At 40.2% G+C, this 14,889-nt stretch overlaps 1 gene segment (V, D, J or C); it reads right to left on the reverse strand.

Annotated features, from left to right (window-relative positions):
* Positions 1 to 1,835: 1,835 nt before the first annotated feature.
* On the reverse strand, positions 1,836 to 2,393 carry LOC132893685 (T-cell receptor beta chain V region C5-like). The segment is given in 2 exon segments: positions 1,836 to 2,173; positions 2,272 to 2,393. Coding segments are annotated over 2 exon segments (384 nt in total).
* Positions 2,394 to 14,889: the final 12,496 nt, after the last annotated feature.

The raw sequence follows: 14,889 nt of genomic DNA on the forward strand, positions 1-14,889 counted from the left end.
AAAGTCACTGAAATCATGTTTCCACCTGTACAGTATCTTGCAAAAGTATTCATCTCCCTTGGTGTTTGTCTTGTTTTGTCATATTGCAACCTGGAATTAAAAAGGATTTTTGAAGGGTTAGCACAATTTGATTTACACAACATGCCTGCAACTTTAAAAGTGCAAATTGTTTGTTTTATTCTGACACAAACAATAATTAAGATGAAAAAACAGAAATATCGGGTGTGCATAGGTATTCACCCCCTTTCGTATGAAACCCATAAATAAGAGCTGGTCCAACAAATTCACCTGATAAGTCATATAATTAGTTGATTAAGATCCACCTGTGTGCAGTTAAAGTGTCACATGATCTGTCACATGATGTCTGTATAAATCAACCTGTTCTGGAAGGACCCTGACTCTGCAACACTACTAAGCAAGCAACATGAGAATCAAGGAGCCTCCAAACAGGTCAAAGACAAAGCTGTGAAAAACTATAGATCAGGGTTGGGTTATAAAAAAAATCCCAAACTTTGAATATCTCAGGGAGCACCATTAAATCGATTATAGCAAAATGGAAAGAATATTTCACCACTACAAACCTGACAAGAGATGGCTGCCCACCAAAATTCACAGACCAGACAACGAGGGCATTAATCAGACATGCAACAAAGATACCAAAGATAACACTGAAGGAGCTGCAAAGGTCCGCAGCGGAGATGGGAGTATCTGTCCATAGGAGCGCTTTAAGCCGTACACTCTACAGAGCAGGGCTTTATGGAAGAGTGACCAGAAAAAAGCCATTGCTTAAGAAAACACGTTTGGGGTTTACCCATCAGCATGTGGCAGACTCCCTAAGCACATGGAAGAAGATTCTCTGGTCAGATGAGACTAAAATTGATCCTTTTGGTCATCATGGGAAATGCCATTTATGGTGCAAAGCAAACACCCTGAGGACACAATTCCTACAGTGAAGCATGGTGGTGGCAGCATCATGCTGTGGAGATATTTTTCATCTGCAGGGACAAGAAAGCTGGTCAGGACTGAAGGAAAGATGGATGGCACTAAATACAGGGCAATTCTGGAGGAAAACCTGTTTGAGTCAGCCAGAGGTTTGAGACTGGGATGAAGGTTCACATTCCAGCAGGACAATGACCCTAAACCTACAGCTAAAGCCACACTGGAGTGGTTTAAAGGGAAACATTTACATGTCTTTGAATGGCCTAATCGAAGTCCAGACCTCAATCCAATTGAGACTCTGTTGCATAACTTGAAGATTGCTGTACACCAACACAACCCATCTAACTTGAAGGAGTTGGAGCAGTTTTGCCTTGAGGAATGGGCAAAAATCCCAGTGGCTACGTGTGCTAAGCTAATAGAGACATACCCCAAGATACTTGCAGCTGTGATTGCAGCAAAAGGTGGCTCTACAAACTATTGACTTTGGGGGGGTGAATACCTATGTCCACTCCAGGTTTCTGGTTTTTTTTTTCATCTTAAATTATTGTTTGTGTCACAATAATAAACAATATGCACCTTTAAAATGGTAGGCATGTTGTGTAAATCAAATTGTGCTAACCCTCCAAAAATCCATTTTAATTCCAGCTTGTAATGTGACAAAACAGGACAAACACCGAGGGGGATGAATACTTTTGCATGACACTGTATTTGTCAGCATTTCAACTGAAATTGAAACAGGATTTCATTTATTTACCGGTTTTACATGTATATTCGAAATGAGAAAAAGTTAACATGCATGGATTCTCATGCATTTTGATTTCCTATTGAGAATTCAGTAATGCTGCACTGAAATTAACCTTTATATGGTTGAGTCAGCTGTGATCACTGGCAGCCATTCAGTATGTTTTTGTCCCACAGACAAACAGCATTTCTTCACTGTGGAAACGAGCAGCACACAGGTAAACTGCATCACTGTTCTCTTGAACATCCACTGTCAGTGACCACTTCTTGTTTGTTCCCCAGGCTTTGAAGCCATTTTCAAAACCTTTCTCCTGGCTAGGATTGCCAGAGACAGATCTGGATATAAGTACGAGCTCTTTCCCTTCGATTTGTCTGTACCAGTAAGTGTACTCATAGTTTGTGTCATTCTGATAACAGTGCATGTCCCCTGAGGTGCTTTTAAAACTGGAGATATATTTAGGCCATTGAGTGATCAACACACCCCAACAGGAGCCTAAAAGAGACATGGGAATGTTATAGGATTAAGTATCTATAGCATGACACTTACTTACATTTGATTTAGTATCTTACAAGTAATTTCGAGTTGCATACCTTTCAGCAAAATGATCAAGAGTATGTATAAGAGAGCTCCAGTCATGTTGCTCTTGACTTGGTTCAGAAGAAACTTGATGATGCTCCTCTGACATGATGTGTATTACTGAGCTGCAGCACTGTTGTGTGAATTTCCTGTATGCGTGGGTTTTAAGTCAGGCAGGTGATGAAACACAAGCACTGTGTAGTTTTGGCAGCACAGTAATATACAGCAGAATCTGACAGGGTGAGATTAGAGATGGTCAGGTCTCCAGTTACAGTGTTAGTCTTGCTCTGTTTGAACCGTGTAGCTGGGTATCCAGCTTCATTGTTTGGTGGAACTGTAGCATAACTATAGCCGATCAAAGCCATAGTTGCAGTTTCCCTCCTTTGCTGATACCACAACATGACATCTAAACTGTCATCATTATGTTGACAGGAGATGTGAACTTTATCATTGAGATTTGCAATCAGATCTGATGGCTGCTTAACCTGGACACAGTCTGACAGACCTGTAGGGAAAAATACATATAAGTACATAACATACAGTATATGGCAATAATAAAAGCAAAGCAAAGCAAAGTAACACTACAGATTTAGATGGAATTTAAATTCTTGATATCATACTGGATAATAGAGAGAGAAGAATGCAGAGCCTGTAAGCCCAAACCCACATCTTTCTGAATGAGACAGAGTGATTGCAAAGGAGCTGTACGAAGGAGAAACACTGTTTTTCTCTCCACTGACAATCCTATAGCCTCATCTAAACTTCTTGAGTTATATCTCCCCCTACTGGACCGAATGCAAAGAAATGCTTTTAGCCCTTTTCTTTTTGCATCATATACAGTGCCATCAAATCGTATGAGCTCCAAATGACATTACATTCATAGCATTTAGCAGACGCCTTTATCCAGAGCAACATACAACATACCCAGAGCAGCCTAGGGAGCAGTTAAGGGTTAGGTGCCTCTCTCAAGGGCACCTCAGCCATTCCTGCTGGTTCAGGGAATCAAACCAGCGAACTATTGGTCCCAAAGCTGCTTCTCTCACCATTAGGCCATGGCTTCCCCATGGCCAGCTTATACAGTGAAGCAAAGTGATGCTGTTACTTGCATAAATACAGAGCACATGTTGATAAGCACAGAAATCTGCCTTCATGTGTGCTTGCTGTTGCTCTCTTTATCTGTGTACATTTGTTCCTTTAATAGGACCAATCAGTAAACAGGCGAGACTGAATTAATGATACCAAAGGGAATCACAAGGATTTAAAGCACAAAACAGTACCAACAGGTTTATTGTTGCAGCGTGTAAAATACAGCCAGTTGTTCCTGCCTTAAAAAAAAAAAAAGGAAATCTCATCTCATCTCATTATCTCTAGCCGCTTTATCCTGTTCTACAGGGTCGCGGGCAAGCTGTAGCCTATCCCAGCTGACTATGGGCGAGAGGCGGGGTACACTCTGGACAAGTCGCCAGATCATCACAGGGCTGACACATAGACACAGACAACCATTCACACTCACACCTACGGTCAATTTAGATTCACCAGTTAACCTAACCTGCATGTCTTTGGACTGTGGGGGAAACATAGCACCCGGAGTAAACCCACACGGACACGGGGAGAACATGCAAACTCCACACAGAAAGGCCCTCGCCGGCCACGGGGCTCGAACCTGGACCTTCTTGCTGTGAGGTGACAGCGCTAACCACTACACCACCGTGCCGCCCCAAAACGGAAATAGGAAACACCAAATAGTAGTATAACCTCAAAAGATAGCAAGTCAGACACACAGCTGCTTACTTTAATGCCAAGCCCATATTTGTACTCCTGGGCGTTTGGGGTTTTTAGTAAGGAGATGATGTGAATCTGCAGCACTGTGCTCGCGTGCTGCACAGTAATAAACAGCAGAGTCTGACTGAAGTAGATTAATGATGGTAATTTGTCCTTGTGTTGTGCTCTGTCTGCTCTGCTTGAACCGATTTTTAAAATCATCCTCATTTTTGGCTCATTCTTGTCATAGCTATATCCAATCAGCGCCATTCTACTGTCAACCTTTTGCTGATACCATAACATAAGTTATCATCATTATGGCTACACTCAATTGTTACATTCTGTGTTTCCTTCACTAGGAGTGAAGAACTCTGGTGAACTTGAGCGCAGTTTGTCCTCCCTGTAGATGAAAAATGATGTCAATTTTGAATAAATAAATAAATCCACCATAATTCCCAATAAACACAGGATTTAACATCATATTTGACAGTAGTTAAAGTACTGTATTTTAAAAGGTACTACCTGGAAACAAATACATGTACAGGCACAACATAGAAACAGTTGCATATGTCCTTCTGATACACATCTTGAGTGAGAAACTCATTCAGATACAAAAGGCCCTTATATAATTGGAGAGAAAGAGAGACTTGGTGACTGAGCATTAGAGTGAGCAACTACTGAAAGAGCACAAAGGGTTTTTAGGACCTTTACACCTGTACACATCTCCCCCTATTGGCAAAACACTCGTGAATGGTGGTTTTTTTGGAAGGTTTATTGGGTGACGGCTGCTTATTTCAGTTTGTTTTCAGCTGTATGTAGAAATTATTTAACTTCTTTGTTTGACATAACACACTTTTTTGTAGTGTTGAAGTTGTAGCTGATCACAAAGCTAGCGGTATGGCCTGCTCCACCTGAAACACTTGTCTACATGTCAGTGCTACATGTCAGTGTCTGCTCGAGCTCTGTCAGATTGAATGAAGACTGTTAAGTGAGTGGTTTTTAATTCTTGTGAAAGATTGTTTCATGGATTAAGGTCTGGGTTTAACTGGCTTTTAATGGGTTTAACCATTCCAACAAATTCTTAGTTCTGACCAACTCCATTGCAGCTTTTCGAGTGTTCTTAGGGTTGTTGTCTGGTTGGTAGGTGAACCTCCATCTCAGTTTCAGGTCTTTTGCAAAGTTGGACAGATTTTCTTCTCGGATTGTTCTGTCTTTGGTTCTATCTATCTTGCCCTCAACTGTGGCCAGTTTCCCAGTTCCTACTGAGGAAAAACATACTCAGACCGTGATTCTATCAATATCATGCTTCATTTAGAGAATGGCGTTGGGTTTCTGCCGAATGTAGCACATTGTGCCAAGGACAAAAAGCTCTATTTTCTCATCTCTTCATTAGCAGCCAACATGTCATCTTCTCCTCCCTTTTCCAACACCCCTTATCAAAACAAAGTATATTTCAAGTTAATTTTATTAAGTATACTTAAGTAAAGTATATTTCCTTAAGTACACTTTTTGTGTACCAAGTATCCTGATATCAATGTACTTACAGTATACTTGTAAGTAAACTAATCTAATACTTCCTGGGACTAAATTGGCCCACTTTTATTTTTTAAAAAGTATACGTTAAGTCTAAGAGAAGTAAACTCTGAGTATACAACTAGTATTTATTTTGTACTGCAAGTATACCACAAGTAAACGTATATACTAATAGTTTACTAGTTCTATACTTGTAGTCCACTCTTTAGTTTACAAAAGCATACTTCATAGTATACTGGAAATATATGATGAGTTTACTTGTTTTATACTTCTAGTTCACTTTTTAGTTTTGAAGTATACTGCAATTTCCTTTCGAGGTATACTATTAGCTTTCTAGCACTAACCCTTACCTCATGCACACTAGTAGTAGACACCTTAAGTGACTCTAAATTGACCGTAGGTGTGAATGTGAGTGTGACTGGTTGTCTGTGTCTATGTGTCAGCCCTGTGATGACCTGGCGACTTGTCCAGGGTGTACCCCGCCTTTCGCCCGTAGTCAGCTGGGATAGGCTCCAGCTTGCCTGCGACCCTGTAGAACAGGATAAAGCGGCTAGAGATAATGAGATGAGAAGTTGCAATGAAGTTATAAAGGTAAGAATTCACAAAATAACAACAGATACTCAGGATTAAGAACATATTCATTTTCTTTAAAAATCAGAATTTAAAGCAACATTGCATTAAATGCCAAAGTATAAAAACATGGCAATGACAACTGAAAAATGACATCCAAGCTCTTTAAAAAATAAATAAATAAAAATAATTCCACTCAGGAGAAATTAAAAAAAAAAAAAAACTTATATGGAACCACAGAGTCAACAATGCTGAAGCACAACTACAGGGCAAGTACACTTAAACGTAAGGCACAAATATTTTAATACTTTTTTACACTTTTGTTAAGTATATCTTCATCAAAACTTTAAGTACAAGCTAAATACACTTAGGCTTTTCTACAGTATATACTTTTTGGTATAAGCCAAGTATACTTATGTATAACTTTATGAAGTATATCTCTGGTAACTAAATAAAAATTAAACTGAAAGCATACTCTTATTTTTAGTTTAAAAGAAGTATACTAGACGCACACTTGAATGAACTTCTTTTTCATAAGGGACTGTTGCCAGGTCTGGGTCCATGTGGACCTTATTGACCTGCATGTCATATGAATCAAAGCATAGTTTTACACTAGATGCCCTTCCTGTCACAACCATCCCATTAGGCTCAGGAAACAACCAATCACACACACGTTTACACCTATGGACAATTTAGAGTAGCCAGTTAACCTAACTGCATGTCTTTGGACAGTAGGGGAAACCGGAGCACCTGGAGGAAACCCACACAGACACGGGGAGAACATGCAAACTCCATACAGAAAGGCCCCTGCTGGCCACTGGGCTCGAACCCAGAACCTACTTGCTGTGAGGTGCCAGTGCTAACCACGACACCACCAATTAGCAGCCAACATGTAAGGGGAAAAATTATTGATAATTTCCCCTAATCTGTTAAAGCAGATTTGACAATTTTGTCAATGTTAAAATTCTATCACGCGAGAGCAATTTGATTTCATTTCCTAGGAGAGACTCTGTAAGAAAAAAAATCTAAACTCAGGAATACTGCACTGAAATTAACCTTCATGTGGTCAAGCCAGCTGTGAACACAGCCTGCCTTCCAGTATGTTTTGTAATACATTGCAGAATCTGACAGGTTGAGATTCGAGATGGTCAGATCTCCAGTGACAGTGTCAACTCTGTTATGCTTGAACCCTGTTGTGTATCCAGCCTCATAGTTTGGTGTTGCTGTGGCATAGTTATAACTGATCAAACCCGGAGTTGTGCTCTCTTTCCTTCACCGAGTTCATAACCTGGCACCTATATTGTCATCATGTTCAAAGGAGATTGTTACAAAAGTAAAATATTACACATTTTGAAAGATTCAGTATCCTACTGGATACAAGAAGAAAGAAGATATCATCAAACAAATCAAATATCCTTTTCTGGTCAGAATGAGACAAAGTGACAGAAGCCACTGGAAGCAGAAGGAGATACCAGTTTTCTTTCCAAAACCTCATGATTTAACTAAAACCTCTTGAGTTATATCACCACCTGTTGGCTCACCTTGGAGAGAAACATTTTCAGCTCGACTGTTCCAACATTGTTTCTGGTTGTATGCAATTCTGGTTAAAGTATGTTTCTACACGTAATCACACATAAAAAGACTTTGTTATAAAAGGCACGAAAGAAATAAGAAACAAAGGAAGAGCATGTCAGAAATGTAAGTTCATTGGAAACAGTCAGCCTGCACAATCAGAAACTGTTTTCATGGTATGCAGCTGTGATAAAAAGTAAATGTCTTATGACATATAAAGCACCTTTAGCTCGCACATACAGTGGTGCTTGAAAGTTTGTGAACCCTTTAGAATTTTCTATATTTCTGCATAAATATGACCTAAACATCATCAGATTTTCACACAAGTCCTAAAAGTAGATAAAGAGAACTGAGTTAAACAAATGAGACAAAAATATTATACTTGGTCATTTATTTATTGAGGAAAATGATCCAATATTACATATCTGTGAGTGGCAAAAGTATGTGAACCTCTAGAATTAGCAGTTAATTTGAAGGTGAAATTAGAGTTAGGTGTCAATCAATGGGATGAATAATCAGGTGCGAGGGGCACCCTTTTTAATTTAAAGAACAGGGATCTATCAAAGTCTGATCTTCAGAACACGTTTGTGGAAGTGTATCATGGCATGAACAAAGGAGATTTCTGAGGACCTCAGAAAAAGCGTTGTTGATGCTCATCAGGCTGGAAAAGGTTACAAAACCATCTCTAAAGAGTTTGGGCTCCACCAATCCACAGTCAGACAGATTGTGTACAAATGGAAGAAATTCAAGACCATTGTTACCCTCCCCAGGAGTGGTTGACCAACAAAGATCACTCCAAGAGCAAGGCGTGTAATAGTCGCCGAGGTCACAAAGGACCCCAGGGTAACTTCTAAGCAACTGAAGGCCTCTCTTACATTGGCTAATGTTAATGTTCATGAGTCCACCATCAGGAGAACACTGAACAATAATGGTGTGCGTGGCAGGGTTGCAAGGAGAAAGCCACTGCTCTCCAAAAAGAACATTGCTGCTCGTCTGCAGTTTGCTAAAGATCATGTGGACAAGCCAGAAGATTATTGGAAAAAATGTTTTGTGGATGGATGAGACCAAAATAGAACTTTTTGGTTTAAATGAGAAGCGTTATGTTTGGAGAAAGGAAAACACTACATTCCAGCAAAAGAACCTTATCCCATCTGTGAAACATGGTGGTGGTAGTATCATGGTTTGGGCCTGTTTTGCTGCATCTGGGCCAGGACAGCTTGCCATAATTCTAAAGGAAAATGTCAGCACATCTGTCCATGAACTAAATCTCAAGAGAAGGTGGGTCATGCAGCAAGACAACGACCCTAAGCATACAAGTCGTTCTACCAAAGAATGGTTAAAGAAGAATACAGTTAATGTTTTGTAATGGCCAAGTCAAAGTCCTAACCTTAATCCAATCGAAATGTTGTGGAAGGACCTGAAGCAAGCAGTTCATGTGAGGAAACCCACCAACATCCCAGAGTTGAAGCTGTTCTGTATGGAGGAATGGGCTAAAATTCCTCCAAGCCAGTGTGCAGGACTGATCAACAGTTACCGGAAATGTTTACGGTAGTTGCAGTTATTGCTGCACAAGGGTGTCACACCAGATACTGAAAGCAAAGGTTCACATACTTTTGCCACTCACAGATACACTGGCAGTCAATGAAAAAGTCCAGGTCAATAATTCAACATGTTATGCAATACGGAGTTGGGGAAATGTTTGTTTTGAGATGTTTCTATTGAATAGCGTGCACAGAAGTCATTAATGAGTTCTCCTCAATCCAAACATTTTTCAATAGTCTTCAGGGAGTGGTCTTTAGGAATCAGCTCAAAGTGCTGTTTTGGAGAAAAACAAAAATTTGTACATGGTTGAAAGGATGGGTTGGATAGCCTTTATTAAGGCCATGAAAAAGCCGACTTTTGTATTCCTTATGTCCAAGATGCCACGGTTAAATCTAGATGACAGATGGCGGGCCCTCGGCATGGTGCAAGCCGGCCTAAGTTTTTCAGAAGTTGGGCGTCGATTGAATGTCCAAACCCTGCCATGGCCTGCGTATTCACCTGATCGCAATCCCATTGAGCATTTATGGGATCACCTTGGTGTTCAGATCCAGAACCGTGTTCCTCGTCCCATGAACAGAGGTCAACTGATCCAGGCTCTTCAAGAGGAGTGGCAGGCCATTCCACAAGACAGGATTCGCCGTTTGATACGCAGTATGCGTCGCAGACTGACAGCTTGTATTGCTGTTGGTGGGGACAATACTCGGTACTGAAGCTGCAACTTTCCAATTACAGGGTATCCATTTTGTTCGGACTGTACATTATCAAAGCTCACAACAATTGTGATTTTTTGTTTATTCATCTCGAGTGTCAGTATATTGATGTCAGTATATTGATCTGTAAGCTTCTAGTACATGATTTCATAGCTTATGAATAAAATTATTTTCATAAATGTCACCTGGACATTTTCATTGACTGTCAGTGTATGTAATATTGGATCATTTTCCTTAATAAATAAATGACCAAGTATAATAGTTTTTGTCTCATTTGTTTAACTGGGTTCTCTTTATCTACTTTTAGGACTTGTGAAAATCTGATGACGTTTTAGGTCATATTTATACAGAAATGTAGAAAATTCTAAAGGGTTCACAAACTTTCAACTTTCCATTGTACAGTATATCAGAAACTACAAATGTAATATTACATCTAGTGTAATACTTCCAGTGAACACTACATACTAGTCGAGAGTAAGATCAGTTGTTTCTGTTGCTTTCTGTATCAGTAGCAGCTGGAGATGTGCAGATAGCATACAGAGTTATAATACAGTGAGTTTTTGAAGTAGGCAGCAGAAAACCGTGGCACTGTGCTTTCTCTCACAGCACAGAAATACACCGCACTATCATGTGAATTAAGGTTGGAGATCTGCAGGATCCCTTCACTTTTTGCATCTCTGTAAATATGAAAGCGCTCCTCAAAGTCTTTTTCCTTATTGAAGGTTGATGTGGAGAGATATCCAGTAAGCTTCAGTGATGTGTCTTGTCTTGTTTGTTGATACCAGTAAAGGTAATAAAAGTTACTGTAAGTGTGACTGCAACTGAGGTTCACATTATTTCCTGGATTCTTGATCACATCAGCAGGTTGAATGATTTTGCTGCTTAATGAAGGGTCTGAAAAGAAGAACAAAATGAATTACATGCTATGTGAAAAGGAATATACATCATGTGGGGAATGTGATCTGAATGTTTTGTATGATTTAGAAAAGCCTTCGTGTATGACTGCATCTTGGTGTACTATGGAAAATTTGCAAAGAATTACCTGTGAACCAGAGCAAAACAATATGAAAAATCAGCACATGAAGCACCATCCTGTGTCATAAACTAATATTTGCTTACAAAAAATAAGGTCTAGAGTTATAAAATCAGGTTAGGGGGGAAAAACAATAGAGTATATAGTTGAAAAGAAAGCCAAATTAAATTTATGTTGCAGTCAGTAACAGGAGTCTGTGCAATGAGCCACCCCAATCCTTTTCCCCACTTCATGTCTTCTTTTTTGAGGTGGAGTGAGAGGAGGAGATTTTGTACTGATGTCACAGAAGAGGAGAAGCACTGTATACATATGCTGCACAGAAATACACTGCACTATCTTCTCGAGAGAGGCTGGGAACACTCAGCGATCCTTTAGACCTTCCATCTCCATGTAGATTAAACCTCGGCTCCTGAGGGTTTGGAGTTTCCAGGAAAAGATTCCCAAGATATTTCATCTCACTCCCAGAGATGCTCACCTTGTACCAAAATATACGGTTTGCAGCTGAAATGAACTTCAAATCTTCAACATGGGGCGGCACGGTGGTGTAGTGGTTAGCGCTGTCGCCTCACAGCAAGAAGGTCCTGGGTTCGAGCCCCGGGGCCGGCGAGGGCCTTTCTGTGTGGAGTTTGCATGTTCTCCCCGTGTCCGCGTGGGTTTCCTCTGGGTGCTCCGGTTTCCCCCACAGTCCAAAGACATGCAGGTTAGGTTAACTGGTGACTCTAAATTGACCGTAGGTGTGAATGTGAGTGTGAATGGTTGTCTGTGTCTATGTGTCAGCCCTGTGATGACTTGGCGACTTGTCCAGGGTGTACCCCGCCTTTCGCCCGTAGTCAGCTGGGATAGGCTCCAGCTTGCCTGTGACCCTGTAGAAGGATAAAGCGGCTAGAGAGGAGACGAGATCTTCAACATGCTACCAGTTTTATCAGTGACCTCTACTGGACACTTCCTGTATTGCATCATATTACAGATTGTATTAATCAGAGAACAGATCTTATTTGCAGGTGTTTGGTGTGAAGCTTTTTGTTAAACAGAAAGGGAAGGTGTGTGGCTGTGTTACTAGCAGCACAGAAATATACTGTACTGTCCTCAGGAGTTAAACTGGATATGAGCAGAAATGCATCTCCTGCTGCGTGTCCTGTAATGTTGAATCGTGCTTTAAACTTTTCCTCAGGAGTGGATCTTCCATACTGGAGCATCCCAATGAGCTCCATGGAGTCAGCAACTGTCTTTTGTTGATACCAGTACATGTAGTTATAGTTGGTATCACCATGTCGGCAGCTGAGATTTGCTTCACTCTGTTTAGGTGTCATTAGTAGATGCTGTGATGTTTGCTGGATGTTGAGGGAAGAGATAACTGCAGCTAAATATAAAAGTGATGTGTATATTTGTTAGAAGTTAGAACAAAGTTATTAAATGAAGTGAGTTTGATAATCATGCTTACCTTTAAAACTGATCAAAATTATACTTGAGACAATAATTTTAGCCATCTTGTCAAGTGTTCTCCAGGCTTCCACTCTGTCAATAGTGTGCATCAGAATGACAACATTGTTTATACAGTTTCATTTCTCTTTACTGCCCTCTATTGGAATAATGAGACCATTGCCTAAGTGTTACCTAATGTAATTAGTCGAGTAGTAAAGCTCATTTGTGTGCAGTAGAATTTATTGTTAGGAATAAAATAGACGACTGAGTTAAAGAAAAAAAACTTTAAATGCAACATGAGTAAGAATTGAAATCAGATTTTTTTTTCTACTTGAATACTTGACACTCATTAGGTACTGGAACATGTGTGTTAACTGAAATGGAGATTATGAAGGAAAATTCTACACTGTCCTCAGGAGTTATACTGGATATGAGCAGAAAATTTTAGGAAAAAGAACGTGTTTTTTTTTCATTGATAAATAATTAAACCTACAGCTTTTATTCGGCAGCAATTAATTTTATCGTCAGTGGTTTATTTTAAAGCACATTTAATTTAATCCTTGGCCTATTTCATTATTCGTATGAATTGCCAAACTAAGTAAAACAATTATATATAAAAAAGATGAACTAATTAATAAATCCAAGACAAAATAACCTGCAACATGAGCATAAATTTGACAGAGGGGGCATAATGAAGCATGGGTTATGATCGTAAGAGGAGTTGCAAAGGACAAACAGGTATCGAGTGAGTGTTTACACCTGTGTGTGCTTAATGAGAAGATCATTTATATGCTGTTGTTTTGTAGCAAAATTATAAGTTAAGATCGGTTCAGCAAATACACAATATATGGTAAATTAGTTTTTGATGTATATTTTGTGTAAGACAGCTAGCTGTACTTGCAAAGTGACTTCTGTGTAGATGTCACAATAACTGAGCAACATTCTTCTTGTTTTCTAATATTACATACAGTGAAATACTTCCAGGGAACACTACATACTAGTCGAGAGTAAGATCAAGTCAAGTTTATTTGTATCGTGCTTTTAACAATAAACATTGTCACAAAGCAGCTTTACACAATTTGAACGACTTAAAACATGAGCTAATTTTATCCCTAATCTATCCTCCATGAGCAAGCCTGTGGTGACAGTGGCAAGGAAAATCTCCCTCAGACGACATGAGGAAGAAACCTCAAGAGGAACCAGACTCAAAAGGGAACCCATCCTCATTTGGCAACAACAGACAGCATGACTATAATATTAACAGTTTTAACAAGAAGTGAGTTTTGTTGATGTTATAAACTCTTCACTGATGGAAACTTGAGTGCAAAACTGTTCATGACAACTGCAGTCCTAAAGTTAACAAGTCAACTGTAGTCCTCAGCCATAAAAGCATTACTGTAAGAGTCCAGAGCGTCCTCCAAGTGTGACTTTTAACTGTCCTCATGGGGCCGTCCTCCACAGGAGCGATGCGATGAGACTCCAACCAGACACAGGGCACCAAGATGGATCAGGCAGGTCCGAGGAGCAGAAGAGGTCAGCATCTTGATCCCAGGACCGACATGTAACTCAGAGGGACAGATTTGGGGGTGGGGGGGGGGGGGGGAGAGAGAGAGAGGGAGAGAAAACACAGGTTGTTAGGTATGCCCAATGTCACCTGAATAAGTAGGAACAGTATACATATTGCACTGAGTACAAGCAGGGACTCCGGCAACTAACTATGACAGCATAACTAAAAGGGGAGAGCCAGAAGGTAACACAGGCATGAGGGAGCCCCGGGACATAAAGCAGCCAGCCACTACACCATCAACAAACTCGAGTGAGCAAGTGAGTGGGGACTGACAGCATCCATACATCCCAGTTTACCAAAACACTGTCTGAGGACCCTCCAGATCTACACCTTTACCTCATAAAACACCATTAACAAAAGGCTTGACTAAACAGATATGTTTACAGCCTAGACTTAAACACTGAGACTGTGTCTGATTCCCGAACACTACTTGGAAGGCTGTTCCATAACTGTGGGGCTTTGTAAGAAAAGGCTCTGCCCCCTGATGTAGCCTTCACTACATGAGGTACCAGCAGATACTGTTGCCTGCAACTTTTGATCCAAGTAGGCGTAGCAGGTCATAGAGGAGCAGAAGTTCACTCAGGTACTGTGGTGCAAGACCATTCAGTGCTTTAAAAGGTCAATCGTAGTATTTTATAATCAATATGAAATTTGATTGGGAGCCAACACAGTGTGGATAAGACAGGGATGATGGTCATATTTTCTAGTTTCTATATCAGTTGTTTCTCTTGCTTTCTGTATCAATAGCAGCTGGAGATGTGCAGATACATATGCAGATAGATGTGCATACAGAGTTATAATACAGTGAGTTTTTGAAGTAGGCAGCAGAAAACCGTGGCACTGTGCTTTCTCTCACAGCACAGAAATACACCGCACTATCATGTGAATTCAGGTTGGAGATCTGCAGGATCCCTTCACGTTT

The sequence above is a fragment of the Neoarius graeffei genome, chromosome 11 (assembly GCF_027579695.1).
Source record: "Neoarius graeffei isolate fNeoGra1 chromosome 11, fNeoGra1.pri, whole genome shotgun sequence".
NCBI classification, from domain to species: domain Eukaryota; kingdom Metazoa; phylum Chordata; class Actinopteri; order Siluriformes; family Ariidae; genus Neoarius; species Neoarius graeffei.